Source organism: Haemorhous mexicanus, chromosome 10 (genome assembly GCF_027477595.1).
Source record: "Haemorhous mexicanus isolate bHaeMex1 chromosome 10, bHaeMex1.pri, whole genome shotgun sequence".
In the NCBI taxonomy this organism is placed as follows: domain Eukaryota; kingdom Metazoa; phylum Chordata; class Aves; order Passeriformes; family Fringillidae; genus Haemorhous; species Haemorhous mexicanus.
In genome coordinates, this window is record NC_082350.1 from 5,440,763 (window position 1) to 5,464,063 (window position 23,301).

Consider the following 23,301-nt stretch of genomic DNA (forward strand, 5'->3'; position numbering starts at 1 on the left):
TGCCGTGCGACCGAGAAGGTGCGGTCCCGGGGGTGTCCCGGGGCTGTTCCGGGGTATCCCGGGGGTGTCCCGGGGCTGTTTCGGGATATCCCGGGGGTGTCCCGGGGCTGTTTCGGGGTGTCCCGGGCGCTCCCCTCACGCCAGTCCCCGCGCCGGAGCACAACGCCCCCTTGCGGCTCAGCGGGGACGCGGCTGCTCGCGGCACCGCCACGCCCCTTGGCCGTTGGTCGCGCTCCCAGCGCGAGCCCCCTGCTACACCCCATCCCCCCTCTCTCCCCCCCCCCTCCCCCCCCCCCGCCCCGCCATGTCGGAGGAGAAGCTCATGGTGAGGCGGGGAGAGGAGCGGGAGGAGAGCGGCTGGAAGGCGGGAGGAGGGGAGCGGGCAGCAGGGAGGGAGAGAGGAACGGCCGCCTCTCCTCGTGCCGGAGCATGGCTGCGGTGCGGCCCCGCCTCGCCCGCGGCGCGAGGCCCCCGAGGTGTCGCGGCCGGCGGGAGCAGGGGCGGCCGAGGTGCCGCGGGATGTGGCGGGGGCTGTCCGGCCCCAGCGGGGCTCTGAGCCCGCCGCATCCTGCAGTCTTCCGTCCAGGAAGGCGTGAAAACGGAGAACGAGCACATCGACCTGAAAGTCGCCGAGCAGGACGGCTCCGTGGTGCACTTCAGAATAAAGCGGCACACTCCGCTGAGCAAGCTCATGAAGGCGTACTGCTGCCGACAGGTAGGCGCGGGCACGGCCCGAGGGCTCCGTGGGGACTCCCACGGACCCAAAGGGCTCTGACACCACCCCGTGCTGGTGGAACCCGCGCTGCTCCTCTGCCCGGATCGTGGAGAATGTTTGTGGGCAGGCTGAGGGTGTCCAGGTGTGTGGGAGAATGAGGAGCTGCGATGCTGGCAGCTTCTCGGTGAATGGAAGCTGCCTCTTCCTCCTCAAGTGCTCCCTAATGTCCCGTGACAGAGTTACAAAAATTCCTTCAGTTCCGTTCCTGACTCTGAGACAATGCACTAACCCTCAGTCCTGTCATCTCCAAAAACTTCAACAACTTGAGTGCTTTTTCTATTCGGAAAACAGCACAAAATAAATTATTCTATGCTACAGATGCTTCATGGGCTGTTTCCTTCTCCCCTCCTGTGTCTCCTGCTGCCTATTGCACAGTTGTGACCTGTGTTCCACAGGTGTCACAGGTTGTTCCTTGGTGCTATCCTGAACTGAACAGAAAGATGAACCCCACAGCTCAGTTCCTGAGCCTGGAGCTCCCAATTTTTTGCAGAGCAGAGGGTGGACATGTGAATGGCTTTGGAAACGGAGTCAGATTTTGTTTGCCCTTGTCTGTTACTTGCAGGATCCTTTCTTTGCTTATTCAAACTTTACACTCTGCCCTGCTCTGTGCCTGCTGCACCCTGATACATCTCTGGGTTTTTGGAGAGGTACAGGAGTTTTAGCATTCCTGTGTATGACAGAAGTGTGAATCACATGGATTTTAGAGGGCAGAGCAATGTCCTCAATCCCTGATGCAGGGAATAAAGACTTCCTCATGTGATTAAACATTGTCAGAACAGAATTCAGTAGTGTCATAACTCAGGTTTTAAGGATAATGTAAAGTTACCAGCGTTTGACCTTCCTCAGTGTAGACAGCCAGACAAATAAGCTCAGTGTCCTGGTGGTTAAATCTTAATCAGAGAATCACTGAATGGTTTGGGGTTAGAAGGGAATTTAAAGCCCATCCAGTCCTACCCCCTGCCATGAGGACACCTTCCGCTATCCCGTGTTGCTCCAAGCCCCATCCAGCCTGGCCTTGGACACCTGCAGGGATGGGGCAGCCACAGCTGCTCTGGGCACCCTGTGCCAGGGCCTCACTGCCCTCAAAGGGAAGAATTTCTTCCTAACACCTAATCTAAATCTATCTTCTGTCATTCCCCTTGTCCGAGTGTTAATTTTGTTACCATGTGTTCTGACAGTAAATCCATGAACACTTAGTTTGCATTCAGAAATCAAGTGTGGTTTCTCATTTATAACTTTGAACTTGCAGGGCTTGTCAATGAAGCACATTATTTTCCTGTTTGATGGACAGCCAATTAAAGAAGCAGACACACCTGCACAGGTATGAAAAACACTCTTACTGCAAATTGCTACACAGATATTCGGGTGTCTGAGTGGTGATCAAAGGGCCTTGAAATCAAAATGATCCTGAAATAGTTGCTGTGAGTTTAGCATGTTCCAACAAATTTGTGCAGGGTGACTGTTGGAAAGTGTTTCATGTCTTAGTTAATTTAAGTTATTCCTGAAGTGCTGATTAAGAGGAGAGAGCCACGTGCTTTTGTCACCACGTGTTTTTCAAGTTTTCTGTATTACTTATAATTTCTATATTTTTAAAATGTTGAAATAATTCCTGTGTTACTCCCACAGCTGGGGATGGAACACAACGACACGATTGAAATGTACCAGCGGCAGATAGGAGGAGGGTGCTAAGACACAGCATCTTTTGGAGAACAGTTTGAGGATCCTCATCACACCCCACTCTCTCTTCTGTCCTCGGATTTGCTGTTTTTTTAGGGAACAAATGAACGTGCCAGTCACACAGGGCTCTTTGAAACTTCACAGGATATTTACCAAAGTTGCTTGTTGTCTTTGACTTTCTGAGTGCACAAGTCAAAATAGTATCTGCAGGGATTGAGCTGTGTCTGAATTTCACTGTTTTAAATTCAGATTAAGTAATGTGTGTTGTCTCTCTGTTGTTAGCCTTTTTCAAAAATTATTGTTTGTATTCTCTTTTTTCTTTCTTTAAATTTGTGGCCTAAGCATTCATCCATGTGTTGGGACACTGAGTGTTCATTCCTGGCTCTGGTTGGTCTCGTCCCTCTGTTTTAACTCAAATTATATAAACAGTTCAATGTATTTTCATGCCAAGTGTGAGTGTAAAAGTTTCCTTTTAAGATGTGCCCGAGAGAGGGAACACAGATACAGGCTTTAGTTAGCTTGTGTTACAAATTCAGTCAGTCCCTTGGGCAGCATTCTGCTCTTGACTGGGGCTAGAACACAATACAGTGCTTAGGATAGGGTTTAAGTACTTCGGGTTTACATGTGTTTTTTCATATTATGATAAAGTAGGCCAAAATATACTTTTTTAGTGCAGAAATGGGATTTTTGTTTTGGCCTGCACTATTGCAGAACTGGAGGTAGCAGGGCAGCTGGTCCAAAAACATAATGCTTGTGATAGAGTAGCTGTGGTTTTTTTGTTGTGCAAGGTTATAAAAATCCCATCACTGAAATTCCAGCTGTTTGCTGAGGGCTGGGCAGCATCTGTCCCTTTGCCCTGCTCCCTTAACTTTGAGTCTTTCTCTGTGGGCACTGGAAGTCTGCAGCCTCAGGTTTCTTTTTGGTAGATAAACTTGGTAAATGAGAGGGGGGAAATGCCTTTTAATGTCACCAAACTGCAGAAGAGCTAGTAAGTGAGGAGAGACATTTAGGTGTCTTCAAAATAATAATAAACTGCTGTCCTGCCCCTCCAGCCTTGCTGAGGTTTAATTATTTGTGCGGTGGTTTGGGCTCCATGAAGCCCGTTCCAGAGGAATTTTAAATCAGGCTGTCCTGCTGCTCCATGGAATCATCCCCAGCCTTTTCTCTTTCCATTTGTTCACGTTAGCTGTGCTCCTGCTTGCTGAAATCTCGCCGGAAAGGTCCCTGTTCCCTTCTCCAGGGTGGCGGTGAGCTGGGATATCCCGCGGGTCCCCGTCGGGACTGCGCTCTCTGTGCCCCATCCGCGTGGCGGCTGCTCCGGGCAATCAGTCCCGCACTATCCCGGCTCCGTGGGGCATTTTGCGGATTCTCCTGCATTCTCCCCGTCCTTTCCCACAGGGAATTCCCGAGGCGTTCCCGCCCCGCCCGGTGCCGGCGGGAGGACTGGCCGCTACCATAGAGGCGACGCGGCGGATAGAGCGCCGCCCTCCGCCCCGCCCAGCCGGCGGCCGCTCCGGCCGCGCACCCGGAAGCGGCGGCGGGGCCGCGCCATGGCGGGGACGGCGCTGAAGCGGCTCATGGCCGAGTACAAGCGTGAGTGGCGCTCCCTGGGCCCCTGGCGCTGCCCTCCTGCCGGGATCGCTCCCAAAGCCCGGCAGGGCCCGCGGGCCGGGCGGGGCCGTGACGGCCGCCGGGCAGGCCGGGCCGCGGGCCTCCCCGTGCCACGCCGGCCGCTGTTTGACCCCCGCCCCGCCGGCTGCAGGGTCCTTTCTGCCTCCGTACAGAGCTCCCGGGGCGGGGTACGGTCACCGGACGGGTACGGGGCACTGCCCGCTTTGAGGAGGCTGTGGGAAGGGTGTCCTGCCCCCTGTCCCGCCGGTACACCGCGGGGACAGCTCGGTGTGCGGGGGACACCTCTGGGATTGCGCGGCTCCACGACCTTAGTCAGGGGGAGGCTGGGAGCCCTGGGCAAGTGGCCAGTTATTTTGATGTTTTTCCCTGTTACATTTTCCAGATGGAACAGAGTACAGGTATGGAAATCTATTTGCAGAGCTCTGTTATTACAACAGAGGTAATTAGAGGTGTTTGTCAGGGCAGATGCCTTCTGGTTGTGGCTGCCCCATCCTTGAAGTGTCCAGGGCCAGCTTGGACAGGGCTTGGAGCAAGCTGGGCTAGTGGAAGTTGTCCCTGCCCATGGCAGGGGTGAAATGAGATGAACTTTAAGGTTCCTTCCAACTTGAATAATTCTGTGAAGTCCTTAAAGGAAGCCTAGTGGTTAGTAAAAGGATTTAAACTCGAATTGAGTAGTGAAAGACATCAACTTGTTGGTTTAAAAAGCACTGTGGGATGTGGCTGCAGTGATGCTCACCACAGGGACCTGAAACCTGCAGCAGTGGGCTGGGGCAATCTGGGAATCCCAGAGCTTCTGGGATGGCTCATGTGCTCTCTCATGGGTTTGAGACGTGTCCAGAGGTGCCTTTTATTGGCAGTGCTTGTTTGTGTACCGTGGGGCTTTTGGGCTTTAATGCTCTGGCTTTTATTGACAACAAGGAAGTAGACTGGAGAAGAGAAATGTTTGGTGGGGCTGTAAGAACAGACTCTGTGCTCCAGGGAAGGTCACTTCCTTTGCTCCCCAGGCTGTCCAGGCACAGGGACTTGTTCCTGTCATCATTCAGTGGAATACCCCAGCCTGTGTGAAAGAGAGTATTTATAGACACACGTTTCCTGCCAGCACTGAGCCTGTTCTCAGGCTGCTCTGCAGGGCACAGCTCTCTAAACTGAGCTGTCACACAGGTGTTTGAGCAGCCAGGGCTCCCCACCCAGCTCAGGCTGCTGCCACTGGCAGCTGGGGCTGGTGAGTGGCTGAAGTTTGTGCTGACAATGTGTGTCCTAGAAATCTGCATTTTCCTGTTGTAATCCAGAGGCAGTGACCTGAAAAACAACCACAGAAAGTCTTGGCACTGCTTCTGTCCTCTCATATCAATGCCCTAAGTCTCAAAAAAGCATTTTTGATCCTTTGTTGTTGAGGAGCACAGAGGTCTTACTGGAGTGTCTTGTATAAACAAAATCTTTAGGAAAAATGATATTAAATGATCTCAGAAAGATTTTGACTTAATTCCACAGGCAGAGACGAGGTGAATCTTCTCTGCCTAGTTTCCCAGGGTAGCACTAGTCATGAACAGAGATAATGTTTTGTCTGTGATCTGCCTTTACAAGCACTTTCCCATGCCCAATAAAACACAGCATTGTAAAAAATGAATGTAACTGGCAGTGGCTGAGTGCACAGTGCTTTCTGGAAACCTGAGCTGCAGCAGTGCAGTCAAACAGACATTTTATTGTCTGTGGATTCCCCTCTGCTGCATGTTTGTTATTTTCCTTTAGCACAAACCCCAGAATCAAGCCTGACTTACAACCTTTCCCCAGTGTCTCTCTAAAGACTGGCAGTTAATTGTAGCTCTGCAGAATCTCTTAGCCCTGTAGAGATTTTCAGCTAAAGTTATTATGAAAAATAAAAATAGCTCCTGGTTGGAGGTAGTTCTGCTGCCTCTTTTTGCAGAGAATGAGCAAGTCCTGCCTTGGGACAGGGCTGGAGTGTTGAGGTTCAGCTCAGTGTGAACTTTCCCCCTCCTGATGGTGTGTGTTGCCCTGGATGAATGTGGGCATGAGAATGGTTTTCAGTGGCCCTCCCCTGACTGTTCACCTTGGATGAAATCTTGTGTTATGTGCGAAGTTGTGGACACATCTTTTTTCTTTACTTTCCCTCCTCTATCTCTTCCGTTTAGTTACTTCTGGTAGTGACAGTGGTGTTGGCAGTCAGTGCCTTGCTGGTGGGTGTATTTTCCTTACCAGACTTCTAATTCTTTCCATTTTTTCCTTTTTCAGTTGTTGTCTTTCATCTTTTTCTGTGCATGCCCACACTCATGTTTAAGTCTTAATTTGAAGATTTATCGTTTCCTTCTGTGAAAAATTCTTGACATTGTGGGGAGTTTCTACCTGTTGGAGCCCAGCTATATTACTGCATTTTGGGAGAGGCTGTGAAATTGCACTGGTTTTCTTTCCTTTTGAAGAAGGAAAGGAAGCCATGGGCATCCAGATGGTACAGTTTGGGTTTCTTGTCCTCATTTAGATCTTTGCATTTTTGACTTTTTGCTTTCTCAGATTTACTATCTACTCTGTCAGAACCAGTTTGGCTAAAACTTTAAAAAAAATAAATCAGATATAAAAAGGGCATAATTTTTATTGGAGCATGTGCCTGTTGTTAATTCTGCATGTATAATAGTATTAAAGCCTGACCTAAGTCTCTCAGTAGGTTATATTTGTGAGAGTTAAGAGATGGAAACCTTATTTTTCTGTGTTTACTGTTTCTTGATGCCAGAACTTGAAGATGTTTTATGCTGGCTGAAATTTCAAGTCTAAAATGGGTCACTCTGGAAGAATTAAATCTCTAGACACCTGAGACCTGCAGTGCCTGATTGTGTGCACTGGATTTCCTTCCTGGTATAAACAGGCAGCAGGGCAGTGGATTGTAATGCCAACAGGTTTCTTGAGAAGTGCTGTCAGGTTGAAAAGAAGAGATTTATGGTAATTGTGAGATTTGGGAAATCACAGGAATAATAAACCTTCTGAACCTGGCAGGGCTTCAGTGGGTACCTCCCATCCTTGGTGCCTGGGGAGAGTTGTGTGGGGTCAGAAGAAAACTGGCTGCTTTTCTCAGTCCAGATGCTGTCAGATACTGCAGTGAGCACATGCCCATAATATTCCCTGAGTCCTGGGCTTTTAATCCCCTTGCAGGTTTGCTGCAGTTTTTAGGAAACATACTGTTGAACTTCTCTCTTAAGGATGATCTCAGTCTCTTTAGTGCTTTAACAAGATGTGTTTTCAGTTCTCCTGAGAGCCATCTCCAAGGTGGAATTGGCTGATAATGACTCCACAAAGAGCAGTGAAATGAAAAGGAAGGGACTGATTGTGTGTGCAGCAAACCTGCCCTGAATTCCTGATAGAAGCATCACACTTGTTTGGTGTCAGCTCTGTTTTAAGCTTACAAGGTCTGGCTCTGCTCCCAGGGAACAAATAAAAAGTTGCACCTGGGGAGGTTTGGATTGGCTATTGTGGAAAATTTCTGCACTGAGTGGGACTCTTTGGCCTAGCTGGTCTGTCAGTCACTCTGCATGTGATCACAGCATTGGTTTTGGCTTTTCACTGCTTTCTGCTGCTCACTTACAAATAATTGGACACCTCCCTGACATTCCATTGAAGTGACCCTGTTTTGGAGGCTCTGGTGAGCTGTAGCAGCTGATGCTGTGTCAGCTCCTAGTGGTTCATGTTCAGCTGGGCTCTCAGCTTCCTTTTGAACAACTCTGGGCAAGTCACAGGGTAGGATGTCACCATTCCCATGGAGACCTTTCTCAGTGATCATGTGCAGCCACTCAAAATCAAAGCTCCTGTGCCCCTGAGTGCTCAGATTCTGCTTTACCTGATCCTTAAGGATGGAAAACGTTCTCTGAGGGGGGAGCTGAGCAAGGAAGTGGAGAATGGAACCTCTCTCCTCATGAAGACTCTTTGCTCTGTGGGCTTTGGCTGTTTATTCCCATTGCCCCTGTTCTGCTTGGAGTGGAGTGCTGCATGACACAATTCCATGTGGCTGCCCACCCCAGAGCCTGCTGCCAGCTTTTTCAGGGAAACATCAGAGGGATTTTCTTCTTAGAGAGAACCACAAGATGGAGCAAAATGATTCCAGGAGCTCCTGTGTTTGACATCTCCCTCTTTCTGTCTAAAAACATCAACAAGAAAAGCTACTGGAGACCCACTGTGAAGCTGGAAAAGCCTGCCATGGAATGCCAGGACGTGTGGAAAACAGCAGGGCTGAGTTTCAATCTGCTGCTGGGCTTTGGAACTTCAGGGAGGGCTGTGCCAAGGTTAAGGGCACTCTGAACAAACTGAAGCTCTCTCCTGGCAGTGCATCTCAGCATCTTCTTTAAATCCTGCACTAAAGGAGCTGTTGTAAGACAGAAATCTGTTCTGTGCAGCACTACCCACATAGCTTTCACCTACAGCCTGAACAGAAATTAGGTCACGTGTCCCTGGCTGTGTTCTGTATGTTACTGGTGCTCCAGAGGCCACTGATGAGGAAACACTGTGCTGGATAAGCTGCTGGGAGTGTCACCTCCTGCCACCAGCTCCAGCAGCTGCCCCATGGCTCACTCAGAGCCTTGGGGTTGGTGTTGAGCCCCCAGGACTGCTGGCACATTGGGTGCCTGTTTGTGGCTGAGCTGTGCCTCAGCTGCTGCTGCCTCCCTGCAGAATGTCAGAACTAGAAACTGATGCTCAGTCCACTAGACAGAGAAAATCTGGTTGTTATTTTATCAGCACATGGTGTACTGGCCTTCACCAGCTTGAGGTAAGGGGCTGATGCTGCAGAATGTTTAATGAATTTGGAATTGTTTCAGTTTCCTGGAGAAAGTGAGGATTGATGGATCCAAACTTGCTGTGCAGCCATGGCTGTTTCATTGATGCTGCTTTTTTTTTTTTTTTTAAACTCACATTTTCCTGGCCATGCAGGAGGTTGGATTGAACTCTCATGTGTCTGCTTCTCCTGTTTTTGTGTTCTGGGTTTCCCACTGAGGTCCATCAAACCTGAATGGGTGCAGAGAGGTTACAGGAATACAAACTTCAGGCTCTGATGGGATCCAGCAGATACCCCAGAGGTGCAAGAAAAGAGTTGTTTCCCAGGCTTTGTGAAATGATTTTGTCTTCCTTCTCAGGTTTAAATTATTGCCTCTGTGAAGACGGAGGACTTGATTCTAGAGGTATTTTCCAACCTAAACAATTCTGTGATTCCAAGGCTAGTTCTAGGAGCCTGAAAAACCCCAAAGTGCCAAATAATTTTGTCTAGAACACTGTCCTGCATTAAGCAATGGTGGTGGGGCCCCTGTGTAAGCCATGGCCACTCTCACACCCCCTAAAATGTTTGGGCTCACAAATCACCTCAATCTTCCTTGTGTTTCTGTTTTGGCAGAGCTGACCCTGAACCCACCAGAAGGGATTGTGGCAGGTGAGAAGCTGGGCAGGGTTTGGGCACTCTGGAGCTGTGACCTTGTGTTCAGGTAGCTCTGAGCATTGTTCTGTTCTGTTTCACAGGTCCCATGAATGAAGAGAACTTCTTTGAATGGGAAGCCCTGATCATGTGAGTTAAATACTGTGTGGTGTCTGAAATCAGCAGTTGCTGTGATGAGCTTCTAGGAGAGCAGGAACGTAAAAAAGTACTTTCAGTTCTGTATGACATCAGCATTGGCCTGCCTTGGGCTGGAAATTTCTCTGATCCAAACAGGGACTTACATTTGGACTTTACACCGTGACAGAGTCAGCATTGGTGATGTGTACAACTTGTTGTGATAACTTCTTGTACAGGTGTCATAATAACAAGCTCACAAATTTGTCAGGAATCCTCATTTGGGCTCCCTTGGATATTTGTTACATTTACAAACCCTGTAGGAAACGAACAGTTGCTTGTAGATCACACATCCCTGTTGGAGCATTGCCTAACTGCAAGTGCAGGACAAATTTTGAGTAAAATACACAAATTATTAGTGACAGGAGAAAAAATCAGTGTCTAAAATTAGTTTACTTACTATTCAAATTTTTTCCTGCAATATTGAAAGGTTCTGATCAGAAAAAGTATTGAAATTGAGGTAAAAATTCTTTTGAAGTTCTTTGCACTTCGTGAATTGGTTGGTGGTGTCAAGAGTTGGATGCAGTGATTTTGTGTAGAAAAAGATTCACTCTTCTGTAGGTGAATAGCTCTGACCATGACCTGCTGTGTTTTGGGGCTGATGAAAACTCCTTTACAAAGCTGTGTTCTCTCTCTTCCACTCCCCAGCTGATGGGTGTGGTTGTTGGTAGCAAAATTTGCCATGAAAAAACAAAAGCATCTTACAGGTTGTCTTCTCTCTTTCTTGTACTCCTACTCATGCTGTACCTTCTTTGGGAGCTCTGAGTACATGGAATAACTGGTGATTTTTACAAAATAAAGTTCTAAAATGCTAGAGGAGAGGGAAAAAGACATTTGGCACTTATCTGACAATTTATGCAAATACTGCAAAATTAAAGGATGAAGAAGCTCCAGACCACTGAATCCATCTTGAAGCTGGTGATCTGTTGTTAGGGTAGATCCTAGCTCTGAATTTCAGGATTCCTTTGGTAAGAATTGGTGATTTCCTTTCCTTCAGCCAGGGCTGGGTTGTGCCAGAGGACTCTGGGGGCAGCAGGCAGTGGCTGTGACCCTGCTCTCTCTGTGCCTGCTGTGATCTGAGCAGGTTTTCCCTGCAACCACCAGTGCTGACTGGGGAGATTCTCAGCTGGCGTGGGTGGCAGAGTTTTCCTAGCTGGGTTTGCTTGGAATGTGTTGTCTAGGGATGAAAAACAAGATTTCTGTCTCTTGGGCTCAGGGGTGCAACCAATACAAAAGCTGCAGCGTGTTCCCCATTCCACAGCAAGTGCCTGTGTGGGTGATCCTGCTGCATGGCAAGGCAGAGCCTCTGAGTTATTTTAGACCTTGCTGAGTGGAGGTTTGGGTTACCACTGCTTGTTTGCTCATTGATGGCAAGAGTTGGCAAATGCCTCTGCTTATGTGCAATGATTTCTCCTGGGATAACAGCTTGTGCTTCCTGGTAGCTCAGTCCCCTGAAAAGAAACACTTAGCATGGAAATTGGTTGTTCTGTTGCCTGACATCAGAGATTTTGGCTGCAGGGTCTTGGGCATTCTGTGAGAGGCAAAGTCACCACAATCTGGGCCAGATTTCAGGTCAGACAGCTGTGATTGCTGGCAGTGTGGAAATCCCAGAGGGTTTAATGCACTTCTTGGAACATGGAAGGAAATTCCTGCTCATTGGTACTTCCTCCTAGCAGAGGTGCTGTGGCTGAGTAGAGGTTTCCTGAGGGATGCCCAGAAGTACTTCTGAATTGCTTAGAAAATACGTTTTCTGATGTTTCCTGTCACATCCTTAAAGAGCAGAGGAGCTGCTCTGCAGACTTGAAAGCCCTTTAAAGTGCTGAGTGTTGAGCTTCAGGTCTTTGTCAGCATAAAATGAGAGGCGGAGGTGCTTTAATTTTGGTTTCTGTTTTGTGTGTGTGTCATAATAAAGTTATATTTTAAGATCTGCTCAATTTTGAAGGTGTGATACAATAGAAACATGTTTACCCCAAACACATTTGGTTACTTTCATCTCTTTACAAACCTTGTTAGTAGCAGTGTTTGCAATGCCTTTGGAAAGTAAGTTACATGACTTGTTTGTATTTGTCTGTGGTGGTCTCCTCCAGTGTTTTGTAATCTCAGATGTGCTGTGTGAGATTCAGGGAGTGAGGTGTGCAGATGAGAAACAGGAGTAAAGCTGCCTTCAAATTTTTAGACAGATGAAGTGCAAATGGTAAGAAACATAATTGTGAAAAGAACAGAATACTTTCTTTCCTTCATCCAATTAATATAAAGCTAGAGTACATATAATGGCACATATCTTTAAAAAAAAAGAGACCTATGAGAGAAAAGACATTTATCAATTCAGATGTAGGTTGGCTAATGTTACATAGATTGATCTAAGAGCTTGACTTGGAGATAAAACAGTGCATTTTTAAATAATGGAAATAATAATTATTTGTATCTCCAGTGTTCTTGTCTGCAGCAGCAGCAATGCTGGAGGAATGTGAAATGCATAAATATTAAGACCATAATAAAATAAAGGAGAGAACAAATCTTGCACTCCTAAAATGAGTGTGATGGGCACAGAACTGAAAATACCCATGTGAAAACCTTCCTGAAGACCAGAGGTGGAGAGCATTGTTGAAAGCCAGGTCTTTGCAACATCATTTCAGGAGAGTTTGCCTTATGTTGCTCAATTCCCTAGCGCTGCCTGAGGTCCTCCAGGCTGTGTTGTGTTCATGGATTTAACATTTCAAGGCCAAGTTTTGCCCTCTTTGGTTGGCATGTACAAGTGTGTGTTGCTATTAAAGTTTATCCCCAAAAGACACAAAAGCACGCAATGGTTAAGAACTTTATTAGCCTAAAGATTGCTTGAAAACTAAACAGCATAAATTGAAGTCAACTTATCACAAAGCTGTTTAGAAAGGTAATTAGATCTATAATTAGGCTTATGACTTTTGTTTCCATTCCCCTTTTGGGCATCTGATGATTGTGGGGTTTGGTGTTTTTCCAGCATCTTTTTACAAATAAGCCATTTGCAAATGTATGTGAAGCTGTGATTATAGAATTAGAAGCACAGAATTGTTAAGACATCAAATCCACCCATTCCCCAAGCACTGACAAATCCACCACTAAACCATGTCCCCAAGTGCCACATTCACATGTCTTTTGAAGACATTTGGAAGACATTTTTCCCAATATCCAACCTAAACCTCCCCTGTTGCAACTTGAGGCTGTTTCTTCTTGATTTGTCTCTTGTCCTCTGGGAGCAGAGCCCGACCCCCACCTGGCTGCACCCTCCTGTCAGGGAGTTGTAGGAGAAGTTCCCCCTCAGGAGCCATTTCTCCAAACTCCCATTAGCTGTCCTCCTCAAGGTACTTCTCTCTCCTATTTGGAAGATACTCACCACTCTTCTCTGCCCCTTGCATGAGTTACAGCCAGCTCCTGGAGGGCAGAGCTTCTCATTTTCATGCTTTGTCTTCTTGTCAGCTTTGGAATAACTGCAGAGCAGGGGGTGATTGCTGCAGCTGCCGTGCTCTTACCTCCCTGGTCCTGCCAATGTCCTTTGTGAGCTAAAAGTGATGCTGTCAAGTTCAAATGCTGAGTGTTTTGTAGTTGCAAATGCTGTCTTGGATTAACTTTAATAATTTCTTTGAAGTTGATCCTGGCAGCGCTGAGTGGCTAAAACAAAAGCATTTTGCTCACATAATACAGGGCCTAAAATGGAGTATGTTGGGTTGAGTGTATTTGACAGAAGAGCCCTTAAGGCTGTGGGTTTGCTCTCAAAACAGAACATAGACACCCACCAGCTTTTCAATGCCTGTATGTACATACTCTCAGAAGTTCAACAATAAGCCTTTAAAATGCAGCTGGAATTAAAATGGTCAGGAAAAAATGCATTCAGTTTACTCTCAGATGTGAATTGAATCCCGACTAAATTTAGGGAAAAGGCCAGAAAGGGAACAAAGTGGTTGAGACAGTTGAGCTTTCATTCTTGCAGAATGTTGGTGCATTTCTCTTACCTTACCTGCCAGAGTCAATATTCATGTTTAAATCTCATAGTTCTTGTGTTTATCTGCCAGCCAAGTCTTTTGAATCCCCAAGTTTGAGACAGTCTTCTAGGGCTTTAGGATTTGCTGCTCTCCAGCTTTAATGTTCTTTCTGGCATGGAGAATGTGGATGGGGAGAAGGAGGCATGGATATATTCCTAACCCTTACTTCCCAGACAGTGGAACCTTTGTTTGAATGGCCTTTTACTAAATACATGAGGTTTCCTTGGCAACAGTTTGTGGTGCTGAAGCTTTTTTCGTCATCTTTCCAATCAAGGGAAATCATGTTTGTGTTACAACTTCCAGATGGTTCATCAAGTTTGAGTAAATCATGGCTAATGATTTATTACTTGTTTTTTGCTCACAAATAACTTGTTTTTTGCTCACTTTCCACAAGTGTTTTATGTAGGCAGGGTAAAATAGTTGTCTTTATGTTCTCAACTCGACTGCACTTTGAACTAGATTCTGAACACAATAAGGAAATGTTTCTACAAGAGTCCTGATGAAGCCATTTGTTCTCCACCTGCACTCGAGGGAGGGCAAACTCAATAGCTGAAGTCTGCAAAGACATGTTGTTGTCCTGCATCTCTTCTGACAATTATGGTCTCTGAGCTGTGTTTTTATTTTTACAAACCTTTGCTGTGCTTTCTGCATCAGACAGTGATAAGTGTTTGTGTGGTTGTGCTAGATACTGGCAGTTGGGATCTCTGTGGCATTTATAAATTAATTTTGAGCTCCAGCATTTGACATCTCTGTCTTGCAGAGCATAACAGTATCTTCAAAGGCACAGGAGTCCCACACCTGCCTCTGCTTTCACTTGACGTGCAGACACTCAAATCCTGGAACATGCCTTGGAGCCAGATACTCCAATTATATCCAGACACACCCTGCTAATTAAACAGTGTTGTGACCTTCCTAGTAATTTAGCGTGCAAGCTTTGATTTCCCCCTTGCCTCCCAAGCCTCATATTTGGATTTCAGTTTATGAGGTGTGGGGTAAGAGCACCTTAACACTTTGTTTCCTGGAGAAGATGATGTAACCCATGCCTCAAACATCTCATTAGACAAGAATTTGTTTGAAAGAGCTGTTCAAAACTTTGGTGAAGAACATTTTCTCTGTTTCTAGGGGTCCTGAAGACACCTGTTTTGAGTATGGGGTTTTCCCTGCTATCCTGAGTTTCCCACTGGATTACCCGCTGAGCCCTCCCAAGATGAGGTTCACCTGTGAGATGTTCCATCCCAACAGTGAGTCTGATGCAGCAGGATGCACAGGGGGGCTGGGTTGCTTGTGCAACTTAAAAAGAAACTTTTACAGCAGGAGATTTGGCATCCTTCCCAAGGGTGGTGCTCTCCCTTCCCAACCTTGAGCAGGAGCACGAGCGTTCGGCTGCCCAGCAGTTTTGCTCTGTCTTTATCCCATTATTCCTCATAAAACTTTTGCTCATCCAAAAAGGATTCTAGCAAACTCCATGCCTTTAAATCTTCTGTACAGGATGTGAGACTTAGTGATTTAATGCAGGCTCTGTCCAGACACAGAATCATAGAATATGCTGAATTTGGAGGGACCCATCAGGATCATGGTGTTCAACCCCTGGCCCTATGCAGGACCCCCCAAGAATCCCACCATGTGCCTGAGAGCATTGTTCCAACACACCACGAACTCAGTCTTGCTCTGTGGCTTGTATTTAGGTATTTTGGTGGTGTTTTAATGACTGAAAAGTTGTTCATGGGTGCAGCTTTATTAGGCAGCATGGTTTTTGCCCCATGAAATCAGAGGTTTAACATTTCTGAGGGGATCTCTCTGAAATACAGTGCTCTGTCCAACCACACAACACATTTACAGGTGTTTAATATTAGAACTTTACTGGTCTTTGCTCTGTGATACTGATGGGGTGAGAGACCTTTTCCAGCCTTAGTGAATCTGTGATGGTGACAATATTATCTGAAGACTCTTTGGTGGGAGTAATTGCAGTGACAAGAAATACAGTTAACAAGTTTGAGCCCTGGACATGAGAAAAACCTTAAGGAAAAGGCAAATGCTCCTGCCTAGTGCTGCCTCTTCAGCTGACATTCTTGCACTTGGAAAACACAGGTCATAATCTCAGCTGGCAATCAATTTATTTCACCCTATAAACAAGGAATTTTGCAATTTCTTGAAGTTTCTCTGTTATTCCCTTCTGGGAGCACCACCTGTGCAGGTTTTTGCCCATTTAATCCACATCTTTGTTCTCCTGTGGAGGACACACCTGCATGTCACAGCACAGAACTGTGTGGACATGCCCAAGGCATTTGTGGCATCACCTCTGGAGCTCTGATATCACAACAGGGCACTTTGGCACTTGGAAGCAGTGCAGCCATGTCAGCACCTTGCTCCAGCTGGACTAATTTACCCAAACTTCTTGCCAGGACTGGTTTCCCTGAGCAAATCCTTGTCCCTGCAGCTCCAGCTGTGGCCTTGGCTTGAGGTTCACTGCTTGCAGCTGTGTTGTGTGCAGCACTGCCAGGAGGAGTGGGGTGTGGAGAAGCACAAATTGCCTGACTCCTGTGTTAAAGAGTGGCTTTACACATGGGTGTTTCTTCCATGGGATAATTGGAACACACTGGATGGTCAGCTCAGCTCTTTAAAGCCCTGTGTCTCTGAGTCTTCTTAATCTGAAGCTGAGATCACCTGAAGGAGACACTTGAATCTTCTCAGCTGGGGTTGTGGTGGGCTGCTTCTACCCAGACAGGGGTGGCTGGGCTGTGCTTTTTCTGTTTATTTCTCCCCCTGTGAGAAATCACAAGGAAAATTTTTAAAAGTCTGGGATGTCCCCTCATCTTTGCAGTTTATTGTATGAGAAGGGGGAATTGAGATACCACAGAACTTCTGTCTTCTCTTACGTGACAATGACCTTGGATACTCTGGCAAAAGTAACTGAATAGTGATGAATGGCATTGCTTGCATTGGCACTGAGCAGCAGTGTGGGGAGATCACAGGATCATGGGTGCTTTGGGAAGGATTGTTGGAAGGAACATTAAAACCCATCCTGTTCTACCCCCTGCCATGGGTAGGGACACCTTCCACTATCCCAGGGTGGTCCAAGCTCCATCCAGCCTGGCCTTGGGCACTTCCAGGGATCCAGGGGCAGCCACAGCTTCTGTGGGCACCCTGTGCCTCACCACCCTCTCAGGGGACAACTCCTTCCCAATATCCCCTCTAACCCTGCCCTCTGGCAGTGTGCAGCCATTGCCCCTTGCCCCAAGTCCCCCTCCAGCTCTCCTGGAGCCCCTTTAGGCACTGGAAGGGGCTCTGAAGTCTCCCTGGAGCCTTCCCTTTTCCAGGCTGAGCACTCCCAGCCTGTTTCTGGGGCATCTCTCTGTGGCCTCCTTTGGACTCGTTCCAACAGCTCCACGTCCTGAGCTTGGGGCCCCACAGCTGGACAGGGGTAGGTCTCACCTGAGCAGAGGCAAAGATCCATTCATCTTCCTGCAATCAGCCTTTGATGTCTTGACTGTGCTGCTGTGTTCCAGCTGTTTTAAATGAGGCACTGCACAGGAACAGGAGACTCCCTCAGCAGTGAAATCCCTTCTACCAGTGGGTTCCTGACTTGCAAGAAGTGCTGATTCAGCACCTAACCTGCTGTTTTCACCTCTTCCAGCTATGGTTTAGAGCAGCTCCAGTCCCCAGCCTGGGGCTGCAGGAAGGACTGTAAATAAAAGTCCTCCCCAGTGCTTACATGCTTGGGCAGACAGAGCTGGGTGGATGGAAGGAGCTGGAAATGAGCACAGCTGCTTCCAGCAGTCATTCCCACTTTTTGTTTTGTCTTGCTTTCCTGGCAATGGCACCAGCTTGGTCACCTGAGGAATAGAAGCCCTGAAATTACTGTGCTAAAGTTGTCATTCCTCAAGAGCCTGCCATGCAGGAGAATTAGGCCATGTTGGTAGAGCAGTGTTTCCTTTTAGGTGCCTCTTCAACCTTTGTTTGGTTTCACTACCAAGTCAGTGGAGTCCAGTCTCTGTGAAGACAGCTTGTATTGTTGCAGACACTGTTGCTGATGCTAAAGGTGGGAGGGGAAGCACCTGGATTCTTAATTCATAGGTTTCCTTGTTTCCAGGTGCTTTAAGGCAGCCGAGCTTTAAGAAAAAAAAAAAAAAAAAAAAAAAAAAGGAATTCTTCTAATTGCACCTCAGTAATGTTCAAAAAAAGACCAGTTCTACAGTTCATAATAAATTTAACATAACCCTTTATTTTTTCTCATGTTCATAATATATATAACATCACACTTTTCCCTCCTTTGTGTAATCCTTTTCACGGTCACAGTCCAGTGGAGGACTCCAATGTGCATTCAGTGCATTCATTTCCATTTAAGTGGGGCTGATAACCTGCTTGGAGCTGTGTCTGTGCATAAATTCTTGCCTTACTCCACCAGGCTCCATCATTCATTTTTTCCATGGAGCCTTTCACTGGTTATTAAATGACAGAATTGCTCCCAGCAGGCACTTGGGGAAGGAATTGCTTAAAGAAGATTTGTCCTGGGGTTTTGTTTTTCATATTTTATGTCTGCTTGCTTATAGAGGAAATTTAAACCTGGATTTAGTTTTAATCATAGAAGAGCTAAGTCTTAAGGCTGATCTGTGCCCAAGAGATGGAGATGCTGAGCGTTTCCACTAAGTAACAAGCAATCCTGTGTACTTTTTGTGCAGTTTACCCAGATGGGAGAGTGTGCATCTCCATCCTTCATGCTCCTGGGGATGATCCCATGGGCTACGAGAGCAGCGCGGAGCGGTGGAGTCCCGTGCAGAGCGTGGAGAAGATCCTCTTGTCTGTTGTTAGCATGCTGGCAGGTGAGCACTGCTGTCCTGGCAGCCCTTCCTGAGTGTAGCCTCTTGCTTTTTGCTTTGTTCACTGAGCAAAGCACGTGGAAAGCTGCTCAGCAGCAACCACAGTTCTTAAAGCCCTGGGATTTATTTATTTATTAGTGAACCAGTGCTCTGAGAATGGCTGGAAAAATGCAACTGAATTAGTAATGGGAGTTACTGCAAGGCTTTCCTTCCAGGTTGGTAGCAGCTGGGACAGTAGTGATGGGTCAGGTGGTCCCAGAGGCTCAGCTGGACAAAGCCCTCTCTGTATTTGCTGTGCTGTTCTTTCTGTTTTAAAGCTGTGGATTACAGCCTGTGTTGGATTTGGCTTTGGCAGCTGAAGGGTTATCAGACCTTACCAGTGCAGTGAACTGGAGCCCATGGCCTCTGGTTCAGAAGCCAGCACACTCTGTTTCTCTTTGATGTTCCTAGCCTGGGAATGTGCCCCACTCTGCCATTTCTGGTTCAGAGGAAGGCTTCTTGAGAAGAGAGCTGGGGTGAAAAACTTTTTGTGGAGCCTTTCAAATGATTTTTCCTAAATCTAATCAGCTCTGTCATGTACAGCTCTCTGAAAGATGGATCATTTTCCACACAGTGGACAGAGCCACTGAACTGCCTGAAGAGGGCAGAGCCATGCCCCTTAGAACTGATTTTGAAGGATAATTGGGTTTAGAAGCTGCAAAGTTGACCAAAGAGCAAGCAACAGATTCCTGCATGGGGCTATTTTAGCTTTGGAGTAACCTGCAGTTGGGAAGCTGTGCAGACAAGCAGTACCCCTGGGATTCCCATGGCTTCCAAGAGCTTGGTTTGTGGTGCAGCCTCACCTGGACTGGGAGGTGTGGGAGTCACCTGGTCTCCTTCTCTGCTTCTGCATCCTGTTTTCCCATGGCTTTTGGAGAAAAAATTAGGCTAAAACACCTGTGGTCAGCTTCTTTCAGGGCACTGGAAGACTCTGAGCCCTGGTTGTGCAGGTAGTATAAGCCCAGGTTCACCAGGCTGGGTGACTTGCACACCTGCTGGCTTTTAAGGTGCACCAGAAGGATCACATGGAGAAGGATGGAACCCAGATACTGCCATGAACTGGGCTGGGGTGGGTGTGACAGGTGTGTCAAGGGAGGTGAGTAGAGTATGGTAGTGCCTTCTGGAGCCCCAGGACAGTGTCCTGCTGCATGCTGCCCACAGACCTTGTAAATCCATCAGCTTACCTCCATAAAAAACAGGGAGCCCCTGGGACTTCAGCACTCCACGTGCTTGGTAAGCATTCTGAAATCATCTGATGAAAGATGTTGCAGAAGTGAAAGCATATTCTGTGGGTTTCCTTGGCTTGTTTTGTTGGTTTTTAATAGAACAAACCATCCCAACAAGGGACAGCCTGTTTGTGGGTTTGTGTCTGGGAAGCTGAAGAACAAAAAAAAAAAATGTTCTGCAGGGAGAAAGACACAGTTTTAAAAGCCCTTGACAGTACTGGGGGTGCCACATTGTGTTGGCCATGTGCATGGTGGGGCTTCACTGCTGGAAGCACAAACAAAAAAAAGTCCTGCTCCTGTGCCACTTGTTTCTTGCCTAAACCCAAATTTGTTGTGATATCCTTTGTCTTGTGGTCGGTTAAATCAGAGCCTTCTGGGAATGCAGGAGCTGCCACTGGATTTGCTGTAGTGGTGTTTCTGCAGCCTGAAGGAGGAGAAGTGTTTCAAAGCCCTGGGGAAGTGGCATTTCCGAAGAAGCAAGAAGCTCCATTGCCCACCTACCTCTGTCTTTTTGTTTCAGAGCCAAATGATGAAAGTGGAGCCAATGTAGATGCCTCCAAGATGTGGCGGGAAGACAGAGAACAATTTAACAAAATTGCCAAGCAGATTGTGCAGAAGTCACTTGGACTTTAGGCTCACAGAGAGACTGAAGTGTTTTGTATTTCTCTCCACCTGAAAACGAGCAGTGCTCAGTGCTGGTACCAAAAAGGAAAACTTTGTAAAACTATTGGCCTAGTTCTTATAATTCGTTATTTATTTACCATCTCTTTTCCTCCACTGCTCCAGAGAAGCCTCTAGTTCACTCACTAAATTGTGTGGAAAAGGGATTTAATGGTAGAGAAAAATACAGAGACAATGCTGTTTCAAAGGCTGCTTGTTGCTACCTTCCTTTGTGGTGTGGAAAGCCTGGAGACCTGGCAATCTGCAGCCCTCCCTCACCCATCTGCTCTTGGAGAGCAATGCTGGCTTGGATTGTCTGCTGGCAGAATTAGTTGTGTTTTTATAGGTAGCATTGCATCTGGAGCAGCAATAGACAGGAATTACTCTATCCATTCTGTACTTGTTAGGTTAAGGGCAGCAGTTGCAGTCAGAGCTGATTTGAAGAGTATAGTTAGCAGGAGAGGCTGTAAAGCAGAGCTGTAGTTAAGGTGTGTTAGCAAAGAAAGGAACTTTAGGGAGTGAGAGCTGGCTGGGGGTCTGGAATGGCCTGGTGTTCCCATGCACCACTGTGAGTTGTGCTGAGCCTTTGAGTCAGTGCTGGCTTGGCAGAAATCCCAAGAGCTGCTTTATTAGTCCTTGAGGACACTCAGTTGTAAACTTCACACTCAGAGGCACAAGGTGTAAAGGCTGGATTGTGCAAGGTCACCAGGGTGAGGTAGGTCATTGGCAGTTGGAAAATCCAGTGAGGATGTTTTTGCTCTGCTGGGCATGTTCACAGCTCTGCAAGAATACCAGCTCACTCTGGTGACAGGTGAGTGTTGAGAGGATTTGGCACTGCAGCCCTGTCACCCATTTTCAGCTGAACGAGCCAAGGTGAGCATGATGGACTTAGAAAAATCACCTGTGACACTCTGCACTGAGTGCTTTTGTGTATTAAATAGGAGCCAGAGAGGGTGGGCTGTTTGCTGGAGGATGGTACTAGGTGTGCTTGGGACATTTGCAGTGTTGTAGCCAGTGTGAAGGGTGCAGGAAATACCAGCTGGTCAGTTCCTAAAACTGCTGAGGGGCCTCTGCTGACCTTTCTGCTTTGCAAGCCAATCTCACGTGTAGGTCCAAATTTCTCCAATTTACTACAAGCAATAACATGCCCATTGATAGCACATGGAATCCAATTTTGTTGGCAGCTTTAAATGGGCTAAATTTGACAAGGGCTGTTGTTTTTTTTTAATGTGAAGAAGTGTGATCTGGAAGGAGTCACACCATGAAGAAAGCTTTACAGAGGTGATCGTGTGCACGTGTGGTGCAACTGTTCAGCATTTCTGTCTTGCTGTCTGTGCTGCAGATCACACTTTGCCATTGTTGTGCACCTCTGAAGAGTTGTATTGCTACAACCTGCTGATTTTACCTCCTTTTAGAAATAATTGTGGCTTTGATGTCAGGGTGGAAGTGGGACCGGACATAGCTCGGAGCAGAGATGATGAAATAGTGTTGTACCTAACTAGTATTTCAAGGCATACAGGAAAATGTAGCACTTTATGCAAACTGGGAGTGTTTTCTGGAGTAGAGGGAGGATTGTTCCTGGGAGTACTGCAGCCAGCTTTGGGAACAATGCTGGAGAGCTGCAGGAGCCACTGCAGAAACACAGACATGGCAAAAGTGGGGTTTGCTTAAGTGCTGAGTGTTTTATTCATGTGTGCTTGCTCATTATCTTGATTTTATGGTGGGATTTAGTCTGTATACTGAAAATAAAGTGCTTGTATTTTCTCCTTTTATAGTTGTACACAAATGTATTGCAGTGGGTGTTGTATATGAGTAACCACACGGCCAAGAGACATGCTCCAAAGGGGTGGAAGGGTTCATTTTAAGCCAGTTAAAACATGGCATGCTTTAGGAGTGAAGGAGCTGACATGATTGCATGGACTTTCCAGGCAAATGTCTTGTCTCTAATGCTGACAGTGGGGGATTCAAAGAGAACTATAAAAATCTGATGGTGGGCAGATGTGGTGTAGTTTGCTCCTTACAAATGTTGTTCTATCCGTGTGTCTGGCCTAGGAAGTTCTTGTGAACATGCAAGAGGTGAATTCATTCAGAATGTGCTGCTATCAGCACTTGGATTTGAGGAGGACACGTAGATCATAGAATCACTGAATGGTTTGGATGGGAACAGACCTTAAAGACCATCTAGTCATGGACAGGGACACCTTCCACTCAAGCAGGTTTCTCAGATGCCCAGTTCCTACTCAGAGTCCCCACAGTCCTCAAATCTCTGTTCAAAAGTAAAAAAACCTTTCTTTTTAAGTGACTGACATGCAGTGTGCTTGCTGATGGGCATTTGAAGCCACCCAGTGGCCATATCTACCTCTCAGTCTTAAAGGTGACAAAATGTGGGCAGAAGTTCACCTCAGAGGACTGAAATTTGGTGTTGAGGTGAAGAACTGTCCTAGCTGGTGGCTGTTTACTCAGCTGAAGGCAGAGGGTGAGCATTTGTGTTTGTCAGAAGAAATTCATTGCTCATTGTGTTAATTTAGGAAGGAATTCCTCCCTGTGAGGGAGGTGAGGCCCTGGCACAGGCTGGAAATGTCCAAGGCCAGGGCTTGGAGCAACCTGGGACAGTGGAAGGTGTCCCTGCCCTTGGCAGGGGATGGAATGGGATGGGCTTTAAGGTCCCTTCCAACCCACACCATTCTGGAATTCTATGGAAGGTTTAAAGGTTTGATTCCCTGTTTCTATTTGCCTAAAAGAACTAAAACTTTGTTATTCTGCAACACACTGAATCCTTGCATAAAGCAGGAGGGTTCAGCTCCTGCAGGTGGGGAACACCTGAAGGTTAAAGCTTGTAAAGCTGCTGTGTAGCTCCTGGGAT

The 23,301-nt window shown here is 47.0% G+C and overlaps 2 protein-coding genes across 2 annotated transcripts; both read left to right on the forward strand.

Annotated features, from left to right (window-relative positions):
* The first annotated feature begins 304 nt into the window (after positions 1-304).
* LOC132331991 (small ubiquitin-related modifier 3-like) lies at positions 305-3,414 on the forward strand. Its single transcript, XM_059855980.1, has 4 exons — positions 305-325; positions 575-715; positions 2,025-2,096; positions 2,402-3,414. The coding sequence occupies exons 1-4, from the start codon at positions 305-307 to the stop codon at positions 2,462-2,464; spliced, it is 297 nt and encodes a 98-aa protein (XP_059711963.1). The 3' UTR covers positions 2,465-3,414.
* Positions 3,415-3,952: 538 nt separating this feature from the next.
* Positions 3,953-22,208, forward strand: UBE2G2 (ubiquitin conjugating enzyme E2 G2). The gene is made up of 6 exons (XM_059855048.1): positions 3,953-4,045; positions 9,468-9,503; positions 9,590-9,635; positions 14,819-14,937; positions 18,376-18,516; positions 20,299-22,208. Exons 1-6 carry the CDS (start codon positions 4,003-4,005, stop codon positions 20,409-20,411), a joined length of 498 nt encoding a protein of 165 aa, XP_059711031.1. The 5' UTR covers positions 3,953-4,002; the 3' UTR covers positions 20,412-22,208.
* Positions 22,209-23,301: the final 1,093 nt, after the last annotated feature.

What these genes read in the sequence shown, in the direction of transcription:
- UBE2G2 (XM_059855048.1), top strand. Translation starts at nt 4,003, where the DNA reads ATGGCGGGGACGGCGCTGAAGCGGCTCATGGCCGAGTACAAGC. An exon ending in GCTCATGGCCGAGTACAAGC is followed by an intron (nt 4,046 to 9,467) that starts GTGAGTGGCGCT and finishes CTGTTTTGGCAG; the next exon opens with AGCTGACCCTGAACCCACCA. An exon ending in TGAGATGTTCCATCCCAACA is followed by an intron (nt 14,938 to 18,375) that starts GTGAGTCTGATG and finishes CTTTTTGTGCAG; the next exon opens with TTTACCCAGATGGGAGAGTG.
- LOC132331991 (XM_059855980.1), top strand. Translation starts at nt 305, where the DNA reads ATGTCGGAGGAGAAGCTCATG. An exon ending in AGGCGTACTGCTGCCGACAG is followed by an intron (nt 716 to 2,024) that starts GTAGGCGCGGGC and finishes TTGAACTTGCAG; the next exon opens with GGCTTGTCAATGAAGCACAT. An exon ending in AAGCAGACACACCTGCACAG is followed by an intron (nt 2,097 to 2,401) that starts GTATGAAAAACA and finishes TTACTCCCACAG; the next exon opens with CTGGGGATGGAACACAACGA.